This window comes from Gymnodraco acuticeps, unplaced genomic scaffold (genome assembly GCF_902827175.1).
Source record: "Gymnodraco acuticeps unplaced genomic scaffold, fGymAcu1.1, whole genome shotgun sequence".
Classification (NCBI taxonomy): Eukaryota; Metazoa; Chordata; class Actinopteri; order Perciformes; family Bathydraconidae; genus Gymnodraco; species Gymnodraco acuticeps.
Window position 1 is genome coordinate 2435151 of NW_022990583.1, and position 21468 is coordinate 2456618.

Below are 21468 nucleotides of genomic sequence, written 5' to 3' on the forward strand. Positions count from 1 at the left end.
ATCTTACAGATAGAGTTTATATATCTGTTTTTTATATAGCTTTTAGTTTTTGTGCTTATCTTTACTTTCTCTTTTATGTCACTCTGTGAAGCTATTTGTTACATACGGTAAAAATATATAGACTGGGTGAATACTTGTGCAAATAACTATTGTGTATTTGTAAATAACCTTAAATCACTTTGAAGAGATCTTTTAATTTTAACTTAAAAGAGTCTTTTTTAGTTAAAGATAGCTCTACTTTGATTCAGTGCTGTCAGACAGTTAAACCTGAACACATAAATAGCTTTTATAGGCCGTGTGTGGGTTGAAGAGTCCTTAAAAAGGTTTTATGATCAGATCTGCTTACACTGTTTTACCCAGAGTTTATGTCCTCACACATCAAGAGTTATTGCATTTTCTACTGTGAGACGATACTGAGCAGTTTTAATTAAATTAGGTTGGTGTTAAATTAACAGCTCAGAGAATACTTTCAGGGGTAAAAACTGAAAAGCAGGAGAAAGCAGAAATTTAGTATTGAAAGCCCTCTTTGTGTATGTTTGCACCCAGAATGTTTCTGTATAATAAAGAAAGTTATTACTGTCTTAACAGAAAACAATGATACCTATGGGTTCAACAGCGGTAAAACAGCCACTCACTCATGGAGGGCTGGCTCCCGCTGTCCTGCTCTAGCTCGTCTTCCTCTATGCAGTCGTAGGGCCACTGGGCAAAGGAGGGAACGCTGGTCACCAGGTGTGGGTGTGTGTGCGGGTGAGAGGGTGAGGAGTAGAGATGGAGGTTGAGCGAGCCCAGCAGGGAGGAGGACGACTGGCTGCTGGAGGAGGAGGTGCTGCTGTTGGAGATGGTGGAGTGAGGTCTCTTGAAGGAAGTGGCGTGTTCAAACGAAGACACCGCGATGGAGGCCCTGGTCCTGGACTCTGTTGGTGGAGACAGAGAGGGAGCTGTGAGATCATAGGGGTGATGACAAGTGGCGAGAATCTATGAACATTCCTGTGGTTGTTAATGAGGGTAATTATGGGAGGAATACGTTTTTACAGCATCTCTGCTGAGCCATGAAAGAAGAGTAATGTAAAACGATGTACTGCGGTGGTAATGAATTCAAATCAGTATGGATTAGATTACATCTGGTTTGTGAACTCTCATAATACTACCTGCATTAAAATACTTGGAAGCAAGAGACAATTATATGTGGTTTTCTATCTACATGATTACAGGATGAATCATAGGTGCAACAAACTGAAGATTGAGAGAAAAGACAACCCGTTTTCAAGCTCACCTGACCCCTTCATGAAATAGTCGATGGCTCTGTCGCTGATAGCTGCATCACTTGGCTTGATGTCCATAAAAGGCTTGCTTCCAATCCCCATGGAAACCATCTCCTGCATGCGCAACTCTACAATCGAGAAGTGAAATACTTTAGTGACCAAATCTTTGTGTTCCGTGAGATAAAGATGATAATTACAGTTACACACACCTCTGTTCCTGAGCGCCTGCCTCCACAGGATCTTCCCTATGATGGCGGTCCACACAGCCTTGACCTCTGCAGAGCTGGCCTGCAGGATGAACGTGTCCTGCGACTTCCTCCGACGGAACCAAATCTCAAAGCGTAGGCCGCTGTCGCCAACATTTTCAGTCATGCCTATCTCTGCTGTCTAAAAAGAAAAGAATAGAAAAAACACTGTTAAATGTTGTTATTGTACACACAGAAGAAACTGCCAACAGAACCAAAATAAACTCTTACTTTGAAAGACTGTTTATAGATGTAGAAGTCATATCCTCCTTCGATCTTCTTGGTCTTGCTGAAGAGGATAAGGTCTTCAAACAAGAAGACGTGGCGGAGGTATTTCCTCCGTCCACACCAGACTATGAACTCGTCCTGGCAGCGGAGTTGACCCTGCTCTTTAAGGTTCACCTGGAGAGGAAACAGGGCCGATAACATGCGTCAGAGGAACAATACAGATCCTGGTGGGAGGCTGACCTCACTGTGCTGCGTGCATAACAAGATGACCTCCAATTTAAAAATAGTTCTTGTCAAAGTGTCTTATAATAAACTTAAGTAGTGTTTGGCTCTTTATGCTGACATCAACATATCCTTCATAGCAGCACATGTGTTTTCTACTTACATCACAACCACGAATGGCATCCATGGCCAGCAGGTCGTTGCCATGGCGAAGCTGAAACTTGACCATCTCCTCTGCGGTGCGGAGGTCGCTCAGCTCCTGCTCCTGGGACTGACTGCACTCCTTGATCAGGTCCTTCAGCAGCAGAGCGTATTTACTCATCCTCTGGATGGGCTTCAGCAGGTAGGAGGCCAGGTCCATCTTGTCCCCGAGCTCCATCTGCATGTTCTGGAGGGAGAAACACTCAGGATTATCATCGTGGTTTCACTGCTCTTACTACGAACTGTTGTTTTTAGTATGGGCTACTTATGCAAATGTTAAAACATGTGCAAACTGAAGGTCAATTATTGTTTATTCTTGTTTAGTACCTGTGTTAAAAGTTATTAGACATGACCAATACTAAAAATGTTAGGCCAAAGTCTATATTGCTATTGTTTTCCATATTTCTACATTTAAAAATCCTACAAAATATATTCATCAGCTTCATCATCAACACATCACACAAACAAACCTTTATATAAGAATCCCATAAACATGATCAATACAACATTGTGATATGTAGTTAAGCTAAGAAGAGATACAAATAAATATAAAATGTGATACAATTTTCACTTTAAAAAATCAATGTTTAGGTGCTCTCTGCTAGACTTTACTATGACATTTTAACACTCTGTCGAAATGAACTCAAAAGCTCCATCCACTGATGTCGTTAAAAACAGTGAAAACAACAAGGAGGTAATATCTTGAGCGGAGACATTTTTTTGTCAAACTCAAACGTATTTTTGGGCATTTCTTTACTATAATTTAAATTATTTGATACCAATATACCGTCTTGTGAAAAGCTGAAATCCAATATCAACCATGTCAAGGTATTATTAATATTACATATTTGTTGGGATCCATTTATTTAGTGCTTCACGTAGACATCAGGAACTTTTGACCTGCCTCTGTTTGAGGAATGTAAGCAGAGTTTCCAGACGCACCTTAAAGAATTCGTTTCCATGGCTGCTGAGCAGAGCGTCGGACTGAGGCTTATTCTTGCTGTACAGAGCATACATTCCAAACTGATCCTCCTGCACAGAAGATTAACATGTTACAACACTGACTACAGTAAGAGGTATGCATTTCAGCATGCCAAACACCATAATGAGTCAGCTCCAAGGAGACAGTTATTGTATGGGTTCATTATGCTGCTGATGAGGGACTAAATGGGGATACAAACAATAATAGAACGGTACAGTGAAAACATGAATACGTTTAAAACAATAACTTAAAGTGGACCTATCATGCTATATTTTAAACATATATTGGAAGTCCATACCTATATAAAACATGTCTGTGAAGTTTTTTTTTCAAAATACCAAACAGTTCACCCATTGTAGCCATGCCTCATACTGCTCAAACCCCTATTTTGCAGCCCTGTTAGAGAAACGCAGATTTTGGGTCCTTAGCTTGAAAAAAAGAAAGAAGAGGAGGCGGAGATAATGCCTGATCAGAATTCTACCGGAGATAAAGTTAAATTCGGTTGTGATAAATCGCCATCCTGTTTAAACCACGTCAAGGATTATTTCTGAAATAGTATGGAGCTCAAATGCTTTTTCTCTTGCAGGTTAATCACAAGGTGAGTTCTTTTTTTATTTCCTGCTTTTTAAAACACATGTGCTCTACAGTACAGGTTAGCTCTGAGTGTTAGCGAGGCTTGCTAATGTACACAAAGACGTCCAAAACACGTCAGGCATTGTTTCTGATAGCAACTCTCTGTGGGTCCTCCGCCGCTATGACGTCACAGCGGATGGAAATCTGTATCCGCTTGTTGTACACCCGTTTTTAAAAGATTTGGGTACGGAGGAAAAGAGAGAGGGTTTTATTTTCTGACGCTGCGTGAGTTCCCCGACGCACCGGGGACACATATTTATGTATAAAAGACATCACAAAGTGCATTTTGCATGATAGGTCCCCTTTAAGTTGTTTTTAAAAACATCGGTGACTGTCAGCGGGCTGCTTCAGGGCAATACGACTGACTGTCTGGACTCACGTGTCTTTGAAAGCAGCTGCTGATGGACAGTGGGGAGTGGGCGCAGGACTCCAGCTCCTTCAGGAAGTACCGACTGTGGAAGTCCCACAATTTCTCCACGTTCCCGAAAATGATGCTGCGCTTACCCCTCAAGTCCTGGGGCAAGTCCAGGCGCTCCATCTCGGGGAAATAGTGCTCAATGATGTAGTTGAGAGAGCGGACGTACTCCCGCTCAGTGGTGATCATCTCGTCCATGATGTGCTGCACTTTACTGGTGGACAGAAAGACATGATAGGGTGTAAGAGTATTTAGGATATTTACTGTGCATTGGTACATATACAAAACAACATTAGGTAATCAACACAAACATTTACAACTATTTTGATGATTTAAGTAATCCTTTTATAAATCAAAAACACAATTCTTATTTGTATTTCAAATAAGGATTTGCGTATTTCATCAGAATTATTTTATAATATACAAATAAATTGGAATATTTTAGGGTTCCTTTAACAATAATTAAACCATATTTGTCTGGGAATCTACACAGAAAGTTTTTGTTACACTGGAAAGAACTTCCCAAAAAAATTGAACTGCAGTTTTCCAGCTAAGTTTGTTAGAAATGTCATATTGTTTGTTCTGTTTTTGTGGTTTTTGTCCATGCTCTCTACATATAAACACTTTTATAATACAACATGTAAAGTAATATTCCAGTTTATGTTTAATATCTTTGGTTCACTTCCTCACCTGCTCTGTTTCTTGCCCTCTACCTCAGTGCCTCCGTTGTTGATCCTGGAGGGCGTGGACATGCTGCGGCTGCGTCCTAAAGCGGGGCTCATCACGTCAGGTCTCTGCAGCTTCTTCTCTGCACACACGTTATTAGCCACCTCCAAACCCTTTATGTACACACCAGTGTAGCCGTGAATGTGGCTGACGTCCGAGTGATGACCGCTGTCCCTCTGGGTCAGCTCATAGCTCATCGTCTTCTTCATGATCTTCTTCATGGGCTGCTTGCGTAGGCGGGACGTCCCGGAGTAGACGGGCTCTGAGTGGCAGGATATTGTCGAGTCGATGGTGCAGTCGCTGTCTGTGTCGTCAAACAAGGACGGACTCTGCCTTAGTTTACTGTCTTGGTCGGGGGAGAATGTGAAATGTGAGGAGGATATTGAACTGGTTGGGCTCTTGGAGAAAGGCCCAGCAGAGTGGGGCTTGATGTCCTCAAAAGTTAATGGTGAAACAGGGAAAATAACACATGCTTTCACGCCATGATGATCTGTGGTGGAAATCTGGCTTTCTGGAGTCTTTAAAGAAGCCGCTATGTCAACAGCCGTGGTGTTTGGGGATGGAGTCATGGCTCGAGCCAAAGTCTCTTCTAACTGCTGTTTGGTCTGCTGACACTTGTGCCACACGGAGGTCCACTGCTGCAGCTGCTGAGGACTCTCCAGGGAGAGCACCATGTCGTTCAGGATGCCAAAGTTGTCCGTGGAGAACTTGGATGCCTCGGTGTAGTAATCCTGCAGGATCTTTTCCACAGATGGGGAAATTCCGGCACCTGTAGTGTCCAGATTCAGCTGATGGAAATAATCCTGGCAGTGCTCGATCCACTGGTTTGCCTATCGTAGTTGGATACAAAGTATAGGTAATCCAGAAAGAAATATGAAAAATACTTCTGGATTATGATTAATTTATATAGTATTAATTGGAAAGTACCCTGGATGAAAGTGTATTCTTGATCCTACCCCAGGCTTTTATTTCTGTATAATAAAAATATGCTTTTTGCTGTGACATTTTTCATTAGTTTTTACTTACAGAGTCATAGAAGTCATACAGGTTGGTTAGGATGTCTAGCTGGGTCTTCCTCTTCTCCACTCTGCTTAGGATGGAGCCCAGATGTTGTTTGAAGTCAAGGAGAGCTGAACCTGGAAGAGACTCCGGAGAGTCTTTGACCAGCTGCAGGCCGTGTCTCTGCTGGTGCTGTCAGGATAAGGACAACACAGATCAATAAAGCACTAGTTGTCTTCAAACGATTACACATAAGAATATGTTTTGAGGCCATATTTACCACTGACTCCTCCAGAAACGGTTCCAAGCTCTCTCTCATCTCCTTCACTTTGGCCACAGACAGAGTGATTGATTCCAAAGGCGTGAGCTGCTTCTCTCCTTCTACACTGAACCAGAGTTTTATCTGGAAAGAGAGGGCGGTTTTTTATTTTTTATGAGTATTCTATTTTTGTCAAGAGAAATAAGAAGCATCAGAAAATCTGCAGCACAATGATGACAATGACAAGCGTGAAGCTCACCTGTTGTGCTTGCTCCTCAAAAGTGCGCACCTCCAGCAGGCTCTCTAACTGTTTCTGTGACTTGTTGGAGAGGATCACGAGCTTATGGACTTCTTCATCTACTTGGTTGTACAGTGCATTCAACATGTCTACAGCATCTCTAAATAAACAAAGAAAACAATAAGAAGTTATAAGAAGTGTATTTAATCGTCACCACAGGTTGTATTCATGTTAACACATGTGGTTAACACTCTCTTCCTTCAGTACCTGTAGTTTTCATTCTCAGAGGCCTCGTCCTTCCTGATGCGTGCGAGGACAGTTCCTCCTTCTAAGCGCAGTCTGTTTAGACGGGTGTCATCGAGTACACGCTTCATGAGAGTCTTCTGCTGTTCCATCACCTCAGACACCTCCTGAAATAAACATATAACAAATAAAGGTGAACACAGTTAAAATGTTAACTAATACATATCACCATGACACTTCCCCAGTTGATAACTTTGACTACATTATGATATTTGTTTTGTATTTCAAGTATTCTGATGTTTGAATATAAAAATGTATGTTGCATATTTGTGAAATGTTTATGCCAAATGTGTATTTGAAATGATTTATTTTAGTCTGTTTTGGGAATTCCTGTTAGTGACCTCAACAGCACAAAGATCATGAAAGGTACTCATTAAGCAAACTCCTGAACTGTTTTCGGTTAAGGTGAAACAGCAAAGAGCTATTGTGTGTCAGACGTATAATAAATCAGAAGGCCAGACCGCCAACAGGAGCTGGTTTCTGACCTCAGAGGTCTTCAGGTTGCCGCTGTTGCTCAGGGTGCTGATGGACTCCTGAAGAGAGGAGATGGCCGCGCTACAACTGCTGGCAAATGGGTCGATTTTCTGTGAAAGAGCGAGAGAAAGTGACAAAGTGAGAATATTAGCACTAGCAAATGTAAAGAAAAAGGCCATTTATTAACGACATAACTTTGACAAAACATGTAATATATAATATATGTGGTTAATAACAACTAGGATCCAACTCAAACAAAACTTATTTTTGCAAAGGTGTCCCCACCCTAGCCAATCTATTAAGCAAGTTTACAAATATGTTTACAACTCCCAGCCGCCCCCGTCACACCCACCTGTCTGAAGTGGATCCAGTGCTTGTGGTCGTAGTGGAAGTGGCCCTCTAGCTCTCGTGTGAGCTGGGTGTGATCGATGTGCTTCTGCAGGGCTTTCAGAGACGACAGTGTTTCAGTCTGTTGCAAGAAAAGATAACAAACACATGTCTGTGTCAGCACAGACTCCAACAAAACATTACATGGGAATACATCACATCTAAATCTAATTGAAAAGATTGCAAATCTCTTATGAAATGTCATTAGATCTAGCATTTAAGCAGGAGTGAATCACTTAATTCAAAACACCCATCATCCATCTGATAAAAAAGGGTAATTCACCTGTACATCCATGTCTCTCTCAGGTTTGGCTGCTGTCTCCTTGTCCACCAGGAAGAGAACAGTGTAAAGTGCATTGGGTGCTAACGCCTGAAAAAAAACCATGCCAAAAGAATGACAAAGTGACTTCAAATACAGAAAATAAATGATAATACATGTAGATATAGAATGCGTAGTAAAAATGACTTATGACGCACGTGTTGTGGTTTAAATAATTATGATCCTGACATCAGTATGAAATCTCATCACCATAACATGATGATATGTCTCTTGTAAGACGGCTGCAGCCAGCCTGCTCCCAGTGTGCGGTTAAAAACAGACATGTAAGTACAGGCTTCCCCACAAGAGCCCTGAGGGCAGACTTTTTCAGAAAAATGTCTTGCAACTGCAGTACTTATACATTAGAAGGTGTGTCACTTAAAAAAAGTAAACAAGAGACTGTGAAACAGACTGAAAGCTAGAACAATAAGAAGTGTGTAAGGAGCGTCATAGTGTAATAACTGTGAGAGAGCCGGCCAAGAAGACAACAGAGATTTAGCAGCGTCTGAACACTCTCTGGGTGTGTGTTGGAGAGAAATTACATATTTTCCACTGCGGGCTCACCTGCAATTCAGACAGAGATGACAACAGAGCTGGAACAGACTGCTGCCTCCTGCTGTCTATCACAACAGTTAAACCTTGATCACACCTTTCTTTCCTGAAACCAAAGCATTACTGTCAGTGCACTGTCTTTAATCAAACACTTGACTGCATGAAATATCATCATTTGACGGCTAAGAAATCAATTGAGGGAAACCTGATGAAAGAAGAAGATAATATCACATTTTAAGATGAATTTGGAGAATCTAACAACTTCAATAACATTGATCTAATATTCTCTACTTGAAATACCTTACTTAAAGACCTTTACTGACCTTACCCCATATACAAATTCTGACTTTTTCATTCATTTATAAGTTATCAAAGACAGCTGCAGTTAGAAGCAAAAGGCTAAATGTGTTAATGCGCACTCATGCTAACCTCAGGGCTAAGACACAGCTGTGAAAGTTACTGGAGTTATTCTTAACTCAGACAAACCAAACCCAGAGTGTATGACTTACCGCAGCGTGGAGTAGTAGTAGCCCAGTAAACAGGTGAGGTCACTGACCGTGCAACTCTCACCTGCCCATACCTGAGCTCTGGTGCACACCTGCAGCACGGCCCTCCCACTGCGATCTCGGTTTCCTGGAAGAGAGAAGGCCAGAAGGGGGTCACTGACTACTCACATGTCAACTTCATTTTCTATGTCAGGAGTGTTTGAGCTTGAGCAGCTCACTATGATCACAATGTCCTCCTCTATGTAGGGGGATCAGATACTAATGCAAAAAGTATTAAAAAGTTTCTATAATATCTGTTAAATCAAAAGTGAAGTTGCAAAAAACAATGAATGGAGGGGAATATCTTGTTTTGCATATCATCCTTTCACGACAGACCTTACACAGTGCAATATTATCCAGAAATAAACCAGTAGTATATTAAAAACTAAAAATATCCTCAACGGTTCATAAACTAAATTAAGATAATGTCTCGACACTGTATCCTCTGTTAAGGCCTATTCTTAATTTCCAGCAATGGAGAAGACATGTTGATATACCGATGATATATCATGGTTCAAAGGGATTTTTTTACAACAGTGTAACGGTTTAATAAGGATTGCACATTTGTTGTTTAGTTGTGAAATTAACTAAAGGCGATCAAAAATGTGATCAGAAACAAAGAATCAAAACACATAATTTACTTAACAGATTTCTCAAGCTCTACAATTTAAAGATTATTATTTGGGGGCTTTTTCCTTTATTATACATACAGCTGGAGAGAGACAGGAAAGGGGGAGCAAGAAGGGATGACAACAATGGCCAAAGATTGTGCTCAAACCCATGGCTACTGTGACAAAGACTCAGCCTTAGTACATGGGCCGCCCGCCCGCCCTACAATGTAAACTACTGGGGCACTATGTTCTGCTTTCAATGTGAGTGAAATATGATAGAGTACAGGACTATTACATGAGTTTGCCAGATACCTGTAAGACAAGCCATTAGGTCAAATTGAAAGCAGCTTATGTCAACAATGTCTGCATTACTTGTCCCCTACCTGGCAGGATCACAGCACCCGATGTGAGCAGCTCTTGGTTGAGCTCTGACACCAGTTTAGGGAGAGCCGAAAAACTCTCAAAGGAAAAGCCTGATGCTGAAGGCCTCTTGATCGTCGTCCCATTGGCTGCTTTAGGACTGTGCGGCTCTTCTCCACTATGCCTGTGCCGCCTGCTCTCAGTGCTGATGGTGTCATCACGCTGTCCTGTTGAAAAACATATAAATAGTTGGCACATTGTCAGAGTGATACTTACTAAGCCGCAACTGCACAAAAATACAGTGCAATCAATATAAATTAGAAGCTTCCTTTCACCTCAGTAGTAATCGTAACTCCTCACAAAACAAGTGTTTATTATAGGTGAGGTAGGTGCTGTAGTAGTGAGTTCACTTTGAGTCATCATGGAGACCAGGTGTTTAGTCGGCCTGACTCATGAGTACTCATGGCGGTAATAGACTCTTATCTTCACATCTTCATCTTCCAAACCTGGAGGCTCTGTTTATGGGAATGCTGCTCCTGACACAATTTATAGGCTTGAACCTATTTCTGAAGTGGAAAACTCAGTCTAGCTGTTTAATCACTGAATACTTCACTGCGCCTCACTAAGATCTGTAAGATGGTTGACAGAACAATAATGGACAACAAATGTGTTAAGTCATTTCCCAAGCTTAAATTCTCTGGTTTTAACACTTTAACAAGGCAAATTATGCCACTTTAGACTAGACTAAATTGTAAGCTTGTATTCTTTCCACTATTTTGGAAATCTTTAAAATAAACTATTAATCGTTTGCAAAAGAAAGCAGTGGGATTATATTTGAAAATAAAAAGAAGCATTACATGCAGCCCTAGTTTTAAAACTGAGGAAACTCAACTCAGAGTATTTGATTTGTAGTACAAAGTGTGACAGCTCATCTGTTTTGGTTGCCATGTTTGCTGCACACACTTGAGCCTGGTGTGAATATAGCACCTAGATGCTATCTATCCACACATCCCAGAGTTGTGGCTTTTTTGTTGGGTTTTCCTTTGCAAATATAAAACCAATGCAGCTCATCTACTTTTCACCCTACTGATGTCACAGACTTTAACTCTTCATTATTACAACTCATTTGTAATACATAGATTTTACCATCATGTTTACTTTTGTCTGCCACCCAGGAAACCAGGCTGTAACAAATGTTAACACTTGTGTTTTATGAGAACATTTAAAATACCATATAAGACTGTTTAAAGCCATGTATGTGGCTATGTGGCTTTAATTAGACACAGGAATGCTTTGAGCTAAAGGCTAATATCAGCATGCTAACGTGCTGATGTTAAACAGGGGTAATGTTTACTGGGTTCACCGTCATACAGTTTAGCATCGTATCATGCTTGAGCTTTTTACTTATCAATGATATTTGTCACATGTAATCTTAGACTATAGGACATTCATGCCAGTTCCCTTCATTTGTGCATTAAAAGAGATTAAATACAGTATTAGTTGTTAAAGGTCCCATGTCATGCTTTTCCGGTTATTACCTGTCCCCTTGTGTGTTATGTAGCTTTTTCTGCATGTAAACAAAGTACACCCTGTAGCGAGTAAAACTCTAACACAGAAAAGACCTGTCTATGCTGCCCCAGAACGCCTCGTTGGAGATTTGTCTTTTTCTTCCTGGGTACAGTGACGTGACCATGCCCAGGTCCAAATGGACCTATCCGTGGACACGCACACACACACACACACACACACACACAGAGTTCCCGTTAGCCGGTAATTACCGGACTACGACCGGTAAAATATGCTGAAGACCGCTAAATCTAAATCTCTCCGGTCAAAGTGTCCGTTCAAAATAATTTCCGCTTAGCGCAATACCACATCAGTTGCGCAACTTGCGCCATTTATGTGACAGACAAAAGAGTATGTGACAGACAAGAATAGTCAATTCTAATGTCTAACACTTAATGTGGAGAAAGAGATGTCCTGGATGGGTTGATTGTGCGTTGATCTGTTGGTAATGCCTCGGGGTTCCGGTGGGCATGTAAACAAATGCATAATGCTGCGCTATACTTTGCGGCCTCGCCCGGTTGCATAGCGACACTTATTGTTTAGGTGTCTTTTAATAAGCAGGTAGTCATATCATTAGCTAGAACTAGCTGGATCTGATCGATATGGACATAAACGCGAGTGAAGTCTAATCTGACGGGAGAGAGATCAGCTGCTGCTGACGAGTCGACACGCAGCTCTGCATAATCACATGCAGCGGTGAGCGGAACAAAACACACACTTCAGGTTAGAATATCACACGTAGCTATTTTAATGACCTCTCAAACTACCTACACTCGTTATAGATATGTTTAATTTTACTGTCGGGTCACTCATTACTGATCCACGAGCTGCATGATACTGAGGGGGAGGGGGGAGTTTAGGACAGAGAGTGAATACACATACTATACAGAGATGCTGTATGAGAAACCAATGTGATTTTGGAACATTGCACAATGTAAATCTATTCTAGTATACCTCAACAATGGAATTATGATCAGTAGAAATGGCCATGACATGGGACCTTTAAGATATTTCAGTCTGGCTCAAAGCGGTGGTCTAACCCGCTGACCAGCAGACATTCCCATCCCTAGAGCCGCAGTCATAAATGATAGAGGTCATTTCAAACCATGAAAGAACTAATAGGCTTGGAAAAAATAATAAAACCTTGATAAGCCATTGTGCAGCCAACTCTACAGTTAGATCTGTAAATATCAGTTTCTGATGGATACCTGTTGTGTGTTTTTAAACCGTTTGAGGCCTCTTGTATTGTCCTGCTCTGCTCTGTGACAGTAAACCTCCCAGCTCAGCCTCTATTGTCTTCAAACGGTCGGTGCATTTCCTGTGCGACTGTGTGGCCAGGCCTGTGTTTGCTGCATGTTTCCTAAATTGCTTTGTTTTCAGAGGAAGTGGCAAATGTAGAGTAAAGCCTCCTGAGTATTGTCCAGTGTGAAAGTCTGTATTTTGTGTAGTCTGCTGGACACATTGGAAAGCCGTAAAGAGGCTAAATGTGCACTGGTGGATGGACCTTTGAGTAACTGATCACATAAATCACAGAGGATGTGTTTTGATTTTGCAGTTTGCTCGTACATATCATGAGTAATTCAACCCCTTCAGGAGTATTTCTTTCACAGTACTGTGAGTCAGAGAATGTTAGGTTTTGTTTTCCTCGACTGAATGGACTCTCCAAAGACACAGGTATGGATTGAAAGGCTTTTTTCCCCTTGTGGATCCCCAGTGGCTGATTGATTTACAAAGAAACGTTTGTAAATGAGAGAACCCATCTGGGACCCCCAGCCCCAATAACACTGTAGGGTCATCTCATTGTGGGATGCTGGGGTCCCTGTGGTTGGTTTACAGGGTTTACAGGATCCTTTGTTGCCTTTCAAATGTCGTTGTGGGAAACCTGCTTTGCAACAGCTGAAATACAATCCCCTCTGAGGTAATCTCAGGAACGCAACACCAATGTCATTTAACTACTGTATTTTTGCTGCATAGTGGGTATTTCACAGACTTAAAAATAACACTCACCTCTGATTGAACAATACTAACAACCTTAGCTATGCTCTGGCATTGTTCAGGGTACAGATTCAAAGATTTAAATAAATTCAGCCAGTTTTAACCTCACATTTCAATTCACGGAAGAATCTGTGTTTTTCTAAAAACAACTGAATTCCCTGGGTGGTATTCTCACATCGCCCCTTTCCTGAGCTACCCTGTATGAACCAACACAACAAAAACAGACTGACAGTGGTAAAGAAAACACAGGGTGGTGAGGTTCTGAAGTTTTGTTTCCAGGGTAGGGCCATACCTGTACCCTGAACGTGCCAAAGACTACACAGAGTGGGCTTTGAAAAGCTATCTGTCACCAATGACAGCGTTAACGCTTTAGGTTAAAAGCTGTCTCAACTCCAACTGCAGCCACCTGACATTCTGATGTAACCGCTCCTACTGCAGGGCACGAGTACTCACCCTGGTGAGGAACCGCCATTATTTGACTATTAAGAGTGAAACTTGGTTTTCGCGCCCTTAGGTTATATTATTAGATAAGGGAGACATGAGTCATGGACTATAATTAAAATTCAACCACTCTTGTAGAAAACAAAACTGAATACAATCCTGTATTAGTTTTGAGTTCTTCAGAAAGCATACAACCAAATCAATTTGATATATTTAACCCTCATTTTAACTGGGATGTGAACCTTTTACAAATTTGTCATAATTGTATATATATATTCTTTGTTGGAACTAAACCTAAACAATCTCGAAAAGCAGAGTTCTGTCATTTCAAAGCTTTACTCTTTGGTCTAGTAGTGAGTTTTAATGGCAGCAGGTGTATATGGGATTGACACAAAATAAACCAAACATGTCCTGCATTCAAAATGTAGTTTGGTAAATGGCCAAGTTATATCTTAACATTATATTAATGTTATTATAAACAGTTCCCTTACTCCCATTTTGAGTAATACATATGGTAGTGTGTCCCAAAACTGTACTTAGTAAATCTTCTTTGGAACTTTCTATTGACGGTAAAGCCAACAGAAAAGGTATGTGCGTGTCAAATGTTACAGTAACTTAAGTGTGATTTATTTGACAGCATCACATACCTGAGTCGTCTTTGCTGCTTCTCCTCTCAGAACCAGGCAAAGCTGCCTCAAGGTCCAGCTTCCCGAAACGAAGAGCGTAGCCATTCATCAGCTTTTTAGGGGTGGTGGTACCTGAGCCCCCAGAGGAGGATCGCTCTCTGTGGCCTTTAACCTGTCCAGCCTTGTTAGTCCTCTCCAGCGACTTTGAGCGTCTTTCTGCTCGTCTCTCTGCGCTCCTCAGCCCCCTCTGTAAGTAAAGTAAAGGTGTGCTGGGCCTGGAGTCATCTCCACCGAGCCAGCTCCGGCTGCCCAACCTCCGAGATAAGTGTTCTCTGGAGGAGGTCCGGGGGTCTGGGCTGCTGCCTGGTGTCACTGGACTCTCTCTTAAGCAAGCACTGTGCTCTGAGCTTTCCTCCAGTATGGATTCAGAGCTGGACCCGAGACTCATGGGATTCTGCAGGGCCTCCATGTAAGACTTCCGGAAAAGTCTTCTGCTCTCAAATTGAACGGAGTCCCTTGGGAGGCGACGGCGAGGGCCTGGGTTACTGAGGTCCGTGCTAAAAGACAGCATCTTGGAGGCCCGCCCAGCGCTATCCTCGCTCCCTATCCCACACTCTTCAGTGGGCCTTTCCATTTTAATGATGGGTGTAGCAGCGTCCGGAGCACTGTCACTGTGGCTCCCACCGCTAGGGTCCATGAGGGGTCTGTGTGGGGAGTTTGGCTCAGAGAAGATAGAGTCAGCTCCCTGAGAGTGCAGCGACTCTCTGGAGCTGCGGTGGCTGTCCAGAGTGCCCGTGGACCCGCTGGTGCTGCAGGTGCTCAGGTGACCACGGAAGCCACCTCTGTTGCAATGCGCCTGCATGATGGCGTCTGCCGTGCTGCTGACAAACAGAGGGTTGACCACGTTCTTCCACGGCGTCCTGAACACAGCCGTACCAGTGGTGAGCAGACAGTTCTGTAGTGGGTGCAGGTTTCGGTCCCGTGTTACATTCTGCAAGAACTCAGCTGTGAAGACGCTGCCATACATGCTCTCTGCGATGGGGACTTCTGTAATTGCCTGCCCAGTGACCGACAGACATTTTATCACAAGCTTTGCAGTCTTACGGCCTAAAGGAACAATCTGTAAGTAGAAGTCTCCTTGCTTTAGTCGAACTTTGTGCAGGGGGGCAAGCTGCAAAACGACTTTCTCGTGGATGCAGAGAGGCCACCCCTCATGATAGAACAGCAATCCTCTGAACCTCACCTGAGAGAAAAGAGAGAAATCTGTCAATACCCACTCTCATAAAAGTGTGTCATTGCTCAGCTGTGGTACGACTGACATCTGCAAAGCTGTGTTCAAACACATGTTTAATTTTAATGGAGTGGCTAGATGTTTTCACGGGACACACAGGATGAATCACTGATGGCAATCACTCGACTAAAGAGTGAAACCTGTCTGATCAGGCCTGGTTTCGCAGCAAGCAGAACACAATATTTATTCTGTGACAGAATAAGAAACAGGCTCTAAAAGCAAAGATGCTGTGCTTGAAGGGTTTGTTTGAGGATGTGATCTTCCTCTGAAGCCTCTCATATTGCCTTCAATACAAAGACTCTCATGCATATAGTAAGCTGTTCTCAGGGGATATGCTTGGGTCAAACTATGGCTATCGTCAGAGTGTAATCACAGCTCAGATGAATGCAGAGGAATACAGTTTCCGTGCTTCGGTTGTAGAAGCCTAACCCACAGCAATCAAAGCTTGTGAGCGAGAATATTGGATTTCACCTTGGACCCAAGAGTCCATGGCAGCCTCTCAAACAGACAACAGTTTGCCTCTGTTTTCCTATTCAGAGAAAGATGGCAGCTTTTCATCTTGTTTTCGGAACAATAATGAACTCTGTCTCAGTCTGATGCTCCCCCTTCCCACTCAGCACAGATATTCACACTCAGCAGCACTGTTCTCACATTCTTTTGTCACAATTTTTTTTCGCCACTTTAGTGGCTTATCTATCATGATGTTTATTATTCAATGTTTGGTTTGTTCAAAGTGTTTAGGAAAGGAGATATGGAGAGTTGTTTAAGGAGGGTTTTGAATTGTTTCTCTTGTGTGCAGTTTCTTAATGTTTTATTTCAGAATGAGGCCAAAAAGGATCCTGGAAAAAATAACTACTATATTGTTAATCAAAATGATTTTGGAAATAAATCACAGAAGGTCAAATCAATGTATCCTCAGCTTCCACAGTGATGAATAACTCACACAGGTTTCTTGTTGGATGATCTGAAGGATCCTCTTGGCAGGAAGCAAGAAGTCAATGAGGCAGCGGAGGCCGTCTCCTCGGTACTGCCTTTCCACCACACTGAAGAGCTGCCACAGGACGGTGGCCGCGGTGGAGCTGAAGGGGCGGTAAAGGGCCGACAAGGTGCTCTGGATACAGCTGTCCAAAGACTCAGTGTCCTGAGGAGGAAGACAAAGAACTGTTTTATGTTGGATATCTTAAAACAGATAACGTTTTTGCTAAATATCTCACGGTAAAAATAAGTCTAAAAGCCACTTAGACATGGCTAAACAATAAAACATATGCAACATGGACATGGAGTGTAGACCGGTGGCTCCCAACCTTTTCGCCTTTTGATCCCTTAAAGCAAAACAAAGTCTACAACATCATCACAGCTTTCATTGTAAGGATTTTAAGTAGTGTGAATTAGTATGCAGCATTTTACAAGATTCAAAAAGAAAAGAAAAGGCAGAAAAGAACACACATTCTGTGATTTATAATGCATATGCCTCTTTTCTTTGGACCCTTTGAGGGATACGGCCCTTATTTCAGAAACCACTAGTCCGCCGTGCGTTTAGAGCAAACATGTTAATCTAAAGGCGCGTTCACACCAAGTACTTTTCCCACAAAGGTTCCTGAGAACTCTTTAGTTCTCATGAACTAAGTACAGATCGCGTTCACATCTATGGTTCACACCGGAAATTAGTTCCTGGGGGTGGATTAGGCAAATGAAGCCGCTGACGTCACTTCTTCTTCTTCGGGTTTACTGGCAGGCCGCAAACAACTTCACGGCATATACTGTGTCACTACCATGGATGTATAATAAGAACTGGATACAGCGTGGGAGGCGGGACCTCATTCATTCCTATGAGAGTTGCTCATTGGCGCATGATGACAAAATGGCCCAACTTTTGAGGGAGCGAAACGTCACAGATTACCCGGCATGCTTGAGAAGTACCCGTATGTGCACTCATAGAGCATGCGCAACTTTACCACGCCGCCCAAAAGGCTCGTTCACATTAAGCACGTGAATTTGCGTACACGTAACAGCACGCACGTTCATGACAGCATGGTACTGGATTTAACGAGGCAGTTAGCAGCTAGCGGCTAGCTAGTAAATTATGCTAAATTACACATCAATCATTATGTACTTTTATATTACGCTGACATCAGGATCTAGTGATATCTAAGCAACAGAGCTTCATTTAGCATGATACTTGTGTGGGTTGTACATGAAACCACTTGGTAATATATACAAATGTATATGTTGAAGCCTGTTATGATCAATTGTGAGTTAAAACTTTATCTAAAAAGTAAAGCTGATGATGGATTACTGTGGTGGAGTTAAAATAACAATAGCCTATTTCTTTTTGAAATGTGATGGAGTAAAAGGATAGTAACTGTGATTATTCATGTTAAGTAGCCCACAAGTAACTAAAACAATTGCAAGTGCAATAAGAAGCTAGAGGAACGTTAATCTACGTCGGTAATATTAACTTTACATTTACATTTACTTTACATACAACATTTACGGTACAAGATTTACATCATACAGCCCATGTAGTATAATATTTTACAAATGATGAATTACAGCAAACATGTGCAATATATCCATTATTACAGCTCCGTGGGATGGCAGTAAGGCCATATGGTCCGTTGTTATTGTGCATCCATGGGTAAAGAGAAACTCATGTAGTACTGAACACGTAACTTGAACGTGCCGGGCGGCGCGGTCCCGTGGGTTAGATGCGCGTTCATAATGCCGAGGGAAATAACTCTCAGAATAACGTTAATAACAAAACATTTTAATAGGGGCTATACAAACGTTCATACTGGGTAGTTTATTTAGTTTAAAAAAAATTATCCAACGAGTTACAGACCACTCTTTCCCAATGTAAGTCAATGGGAAAAAGTGTTTCCGGGCCCGGCAACCTAAAGGAAGTGTAGTACTGCCGTTTGACCAGCACGAATATTCTCATCAGACTCCGGCGCACTTCCTGGGGGCTTGGTCACTACCCGATCCGTCCCCCTGCCCGATCGGTACTGCGCATGTGCGAGATGGTCCGCCATATTGGACAACTCCGGACGGCAACCCAAGATGGACACTTGACACAGTGGCTTTTAGCAAAGCTCAAAAAGAAAACTCGAGAGAGATGAGTTATTGTTATTACAACGTGACTTCACTATTATTTAACAACTCTTTTTATTGGGTTCTTTTATTTGGGGTTAAGTACATTGTCAGAATAAGTGAGAAATGGATTTAACTTCTGTTAGACAGCTATCATACTGAATAAATATTAAAAAATGTATGGCATATGACTGTCTAACAGAAGTTAAATTCATTCCTCACTTATTCTGACAATGTACTTAACCCCAAATAAAATAACCCAATAAAAAGAGTTGTTAAATAATAGTGAAGTCACGTTGTAATAAAAATAACTCATCTCTCTCGAGTTTTCTTTTTGAGCTTTGCTAAAAGCCATTGTGTCAAGTGTCCATCTTGGGTTGCCGTCCGGAGTTGTCCAATATGGCGGACCATCTCGCACATGCGCAGTACCGATCGGGCAGGGGGACGGATCGGGTAGTGACATACTGCCGCCCAAAATCCCCGGCCAGAAGTCCCCGGAGTTGGGCGTCCACACAGCAGCGTGCGTTGACGCTTGGAGGTGGGCGTATCTGAAGCTTGGGGATTTTTTGCGAGCAACGCGACCAACAACCAATCACATGAATCTCCCGCCCCCGACATACAAAGCAATAGCAATGTTAAAACGAAGTAAACTGGATATAAAATCCCCAAACAGGCGACAACCTACCAGTTTCATCCACTGTCTCTGCCACCTCCCTCCATGCCTCGCTCCTCCGGTTTGTATCCCGGTAGATGAACAGAGACTGATCATACAGCACCGGGTGATTCACTACCGCTATAATGAATTTTCCCTCCATTTTTTGGAATATGAGGAAATGACCTGCGTAGTCTCTCCCAGCATACACGCGGTTTGATTGGCTAGCGCTTGTACTGGCAGATTTGCATAAACGGGATTTCATTGGCTGACGCCTCCGTCGAGGCGTCAAAAGTTGAACATTGCTCAACTTTTGAAGCCAGCAACGCTCCACGTCGCTTCCCAAAATGCAGTTCGGCTAAAAGTGACGTCACCCCATTCAAAGTGAATGGGCAGAAGCGTTGGAAGCTTCAATGCACGCCGCTGTGTGGACGGGCCGTTAGTCCCAGCAGCTTCTCCTGAAGCCTTCCGAGTAAACGGCCAGAACGCCGACACCTCCTCATCCCCACCGCTCCCATGTTTTATTTTGTGTTGTCATAAGTTAGTGTCTCTGCGTTTCTGCGCTGGGCTAATGCTAATAATGCAATGCGAAGATAATAAAATGGCGGCTTCACAAACGTTTTTGGGAGTTTGACGGGTCGTGGTTTGCAATCCGCCCAGCCAATCAGACACAGGAACCTTTTTCTCTCACGAAAGTCCCTGCTCTCTAACAGGGACTGAAAAGGGTGTAAAAAAGGTTCTCTAGAACTAATTTAGTTCCTGGGACTTTTTGGTGTGAACGCAACTAAATCGTAGTTCTCAGGAACCTTTGTGGGAAAAGTACTTGGTGTGAACGCGCCATAGGAGGACTAAGAGCTGTGCTCAATGCTAACAACAAACAGACTCACAATGCTAACATGCTGATGTAATGCTTACCAGGGCCCTTTCTCATTTCTCTAACTCCCCTCCTCGAGACTTAGTCCAGGTCAGGGTGTTCTCCTGTTTCACTGGGTGTCCCCCAGGGGTCAGTATTGAGTCCACTCCTATTCATCATTTACCTCCTCCCACTAGGCACAATCCTCCGTCACCATGGCATCCACTTTCACTGCTATGCTGACGACACGCAAGTCTATATCTCAACCAAACCCAACACCGCCCTCCCGCCCACCTCCCTCACCACCTGCCTCCAGGATATCAGGAGCTGGATGAGCAGGAACTTCCTGAAGCTAAATGGTAGTAAAACTGAGGCCCTGCTCATCGGCTCAAAAAACACCCTCTCCAAAACCTAACCACCCCACCCCCAAGCATCATGATCGACGGCTTCCCTGTATCCTTCACCAGCCAAGTCAAAAGCCTTGGCGTCATCCTGGACAGCACCCTTTCGTTTGCACCCCACATAAAAAACATCACCCGGACTGCCTTCTTCCATATCCGCAACATTTCCAGACTCCGCCCATCCCTTTCACAATCCAGCACCGAAATCCTGGTTAATGCATTTGTCACATCCCGGATTGACCACTGTAATGCTATCCTCTCTGGCAACTACCTCTCTCTCCACAAAACTACTCAACAGACTCCAAATCATTCAAAACTCGGCTGCCCGGATCATTACCATCATTATCGTCTGACCACATCACCCCCATCCTCATCCAACTTCACTGGCTCCCTGTTCAGCACCGGATTGACTACAAAAACCTTCTGCTTACATACAAAGCCCTCAACAACCTCACCCCCACCTATCTCTCAAACCTCCTCCAGGAATACACCCCCTCCCGCTCCCTGCGCTCATCCTCAGCCGGACTCCTGACTGTCCCCACCTCCCGCCTTAGCACCATGGGAGCCAGGGCTTTTAGCTGCACCGCGCCCA

The 21468-nt window shown here is 42.9% G+C and overlaps 1 protein-coding gene across 6 annotated transcripts in view; it reads right to left on the reverse strand.

The window, feature by feature from the left end:
- zgc:158766 (uncharacterized protein LOC100009641 homolog) overlaps window positions 1-21468 on the reverse strand; it is a 41582-nt gene that overhangs the window by 3595 nt on the left and 16519 nt on the right. For all 6 annotated transcript variants that reach the window (XM_034228169.1, XM_034228166.1, XM_034228167.1 and 3 more), the window contains exons 2-21: window positions 16824-17021; window positions 14611-15832; window positions 9985-10188; window positions 8955-9078; window positions 8458-8551; window positions 7858-7944; window positions 7540-7656; window positions 7199-7297; window positions 6678-6820; window positions 6432-6570; window positions 6194-6316; window positions 5941-6105; window positions 4879-5744; window positions 4153-4402; window positions 3101-3190; window positions 2121-2345; window positions 1739-1909; window positions 1472-1649; window positions 1274-1390; window positions 636-914 (exon numbers count right to left, since the gene is read on the reverse strand). In XM_034228169.1, coding sequence (XP_034084060.1) covers window positions 636-914; window positions 1274-1390; window positions 1472-1649; window positions 1739-1909; window positions 2121-2345; window positions 3101-3190; window positions 4153-4402; window positions 4879-5744; window positions 5941-6105; window positions 6194-6316; window positions 6432-6570; window positions 6678-6820; window positions 7199-7297; window positions 7540-7656; window positions 7858-7944; window positions 8458-8551; window positions 8955-9078; window positions 9985-10188; window positions 14611-15616 — 4477 coding nt within the window. In that variant the 5' untranslated portion in view covers window positions 15617-15832; window positions 16824-17021. The remainder of the gene's footprint in view (window positions 1-635; window positions 915-1273; window positions 1391-1471; window positions 1650-1738; window positions 1910-2120; window positions 2346-3100; window positions 3191-4152; window positions 4403-4878; window positions 5745-5940; window positions 6106-6193; window positions 6317-6431; window positions 6571-6677; window positions 6821-7198; window positions 7298-7539; window positions 7657-7857; window positions 7945-8457; window positions 8552-8954; window positions 9079-9984; window positions 10189-14610; window positions 15833-16823; window positions 17022-21468) is intronic.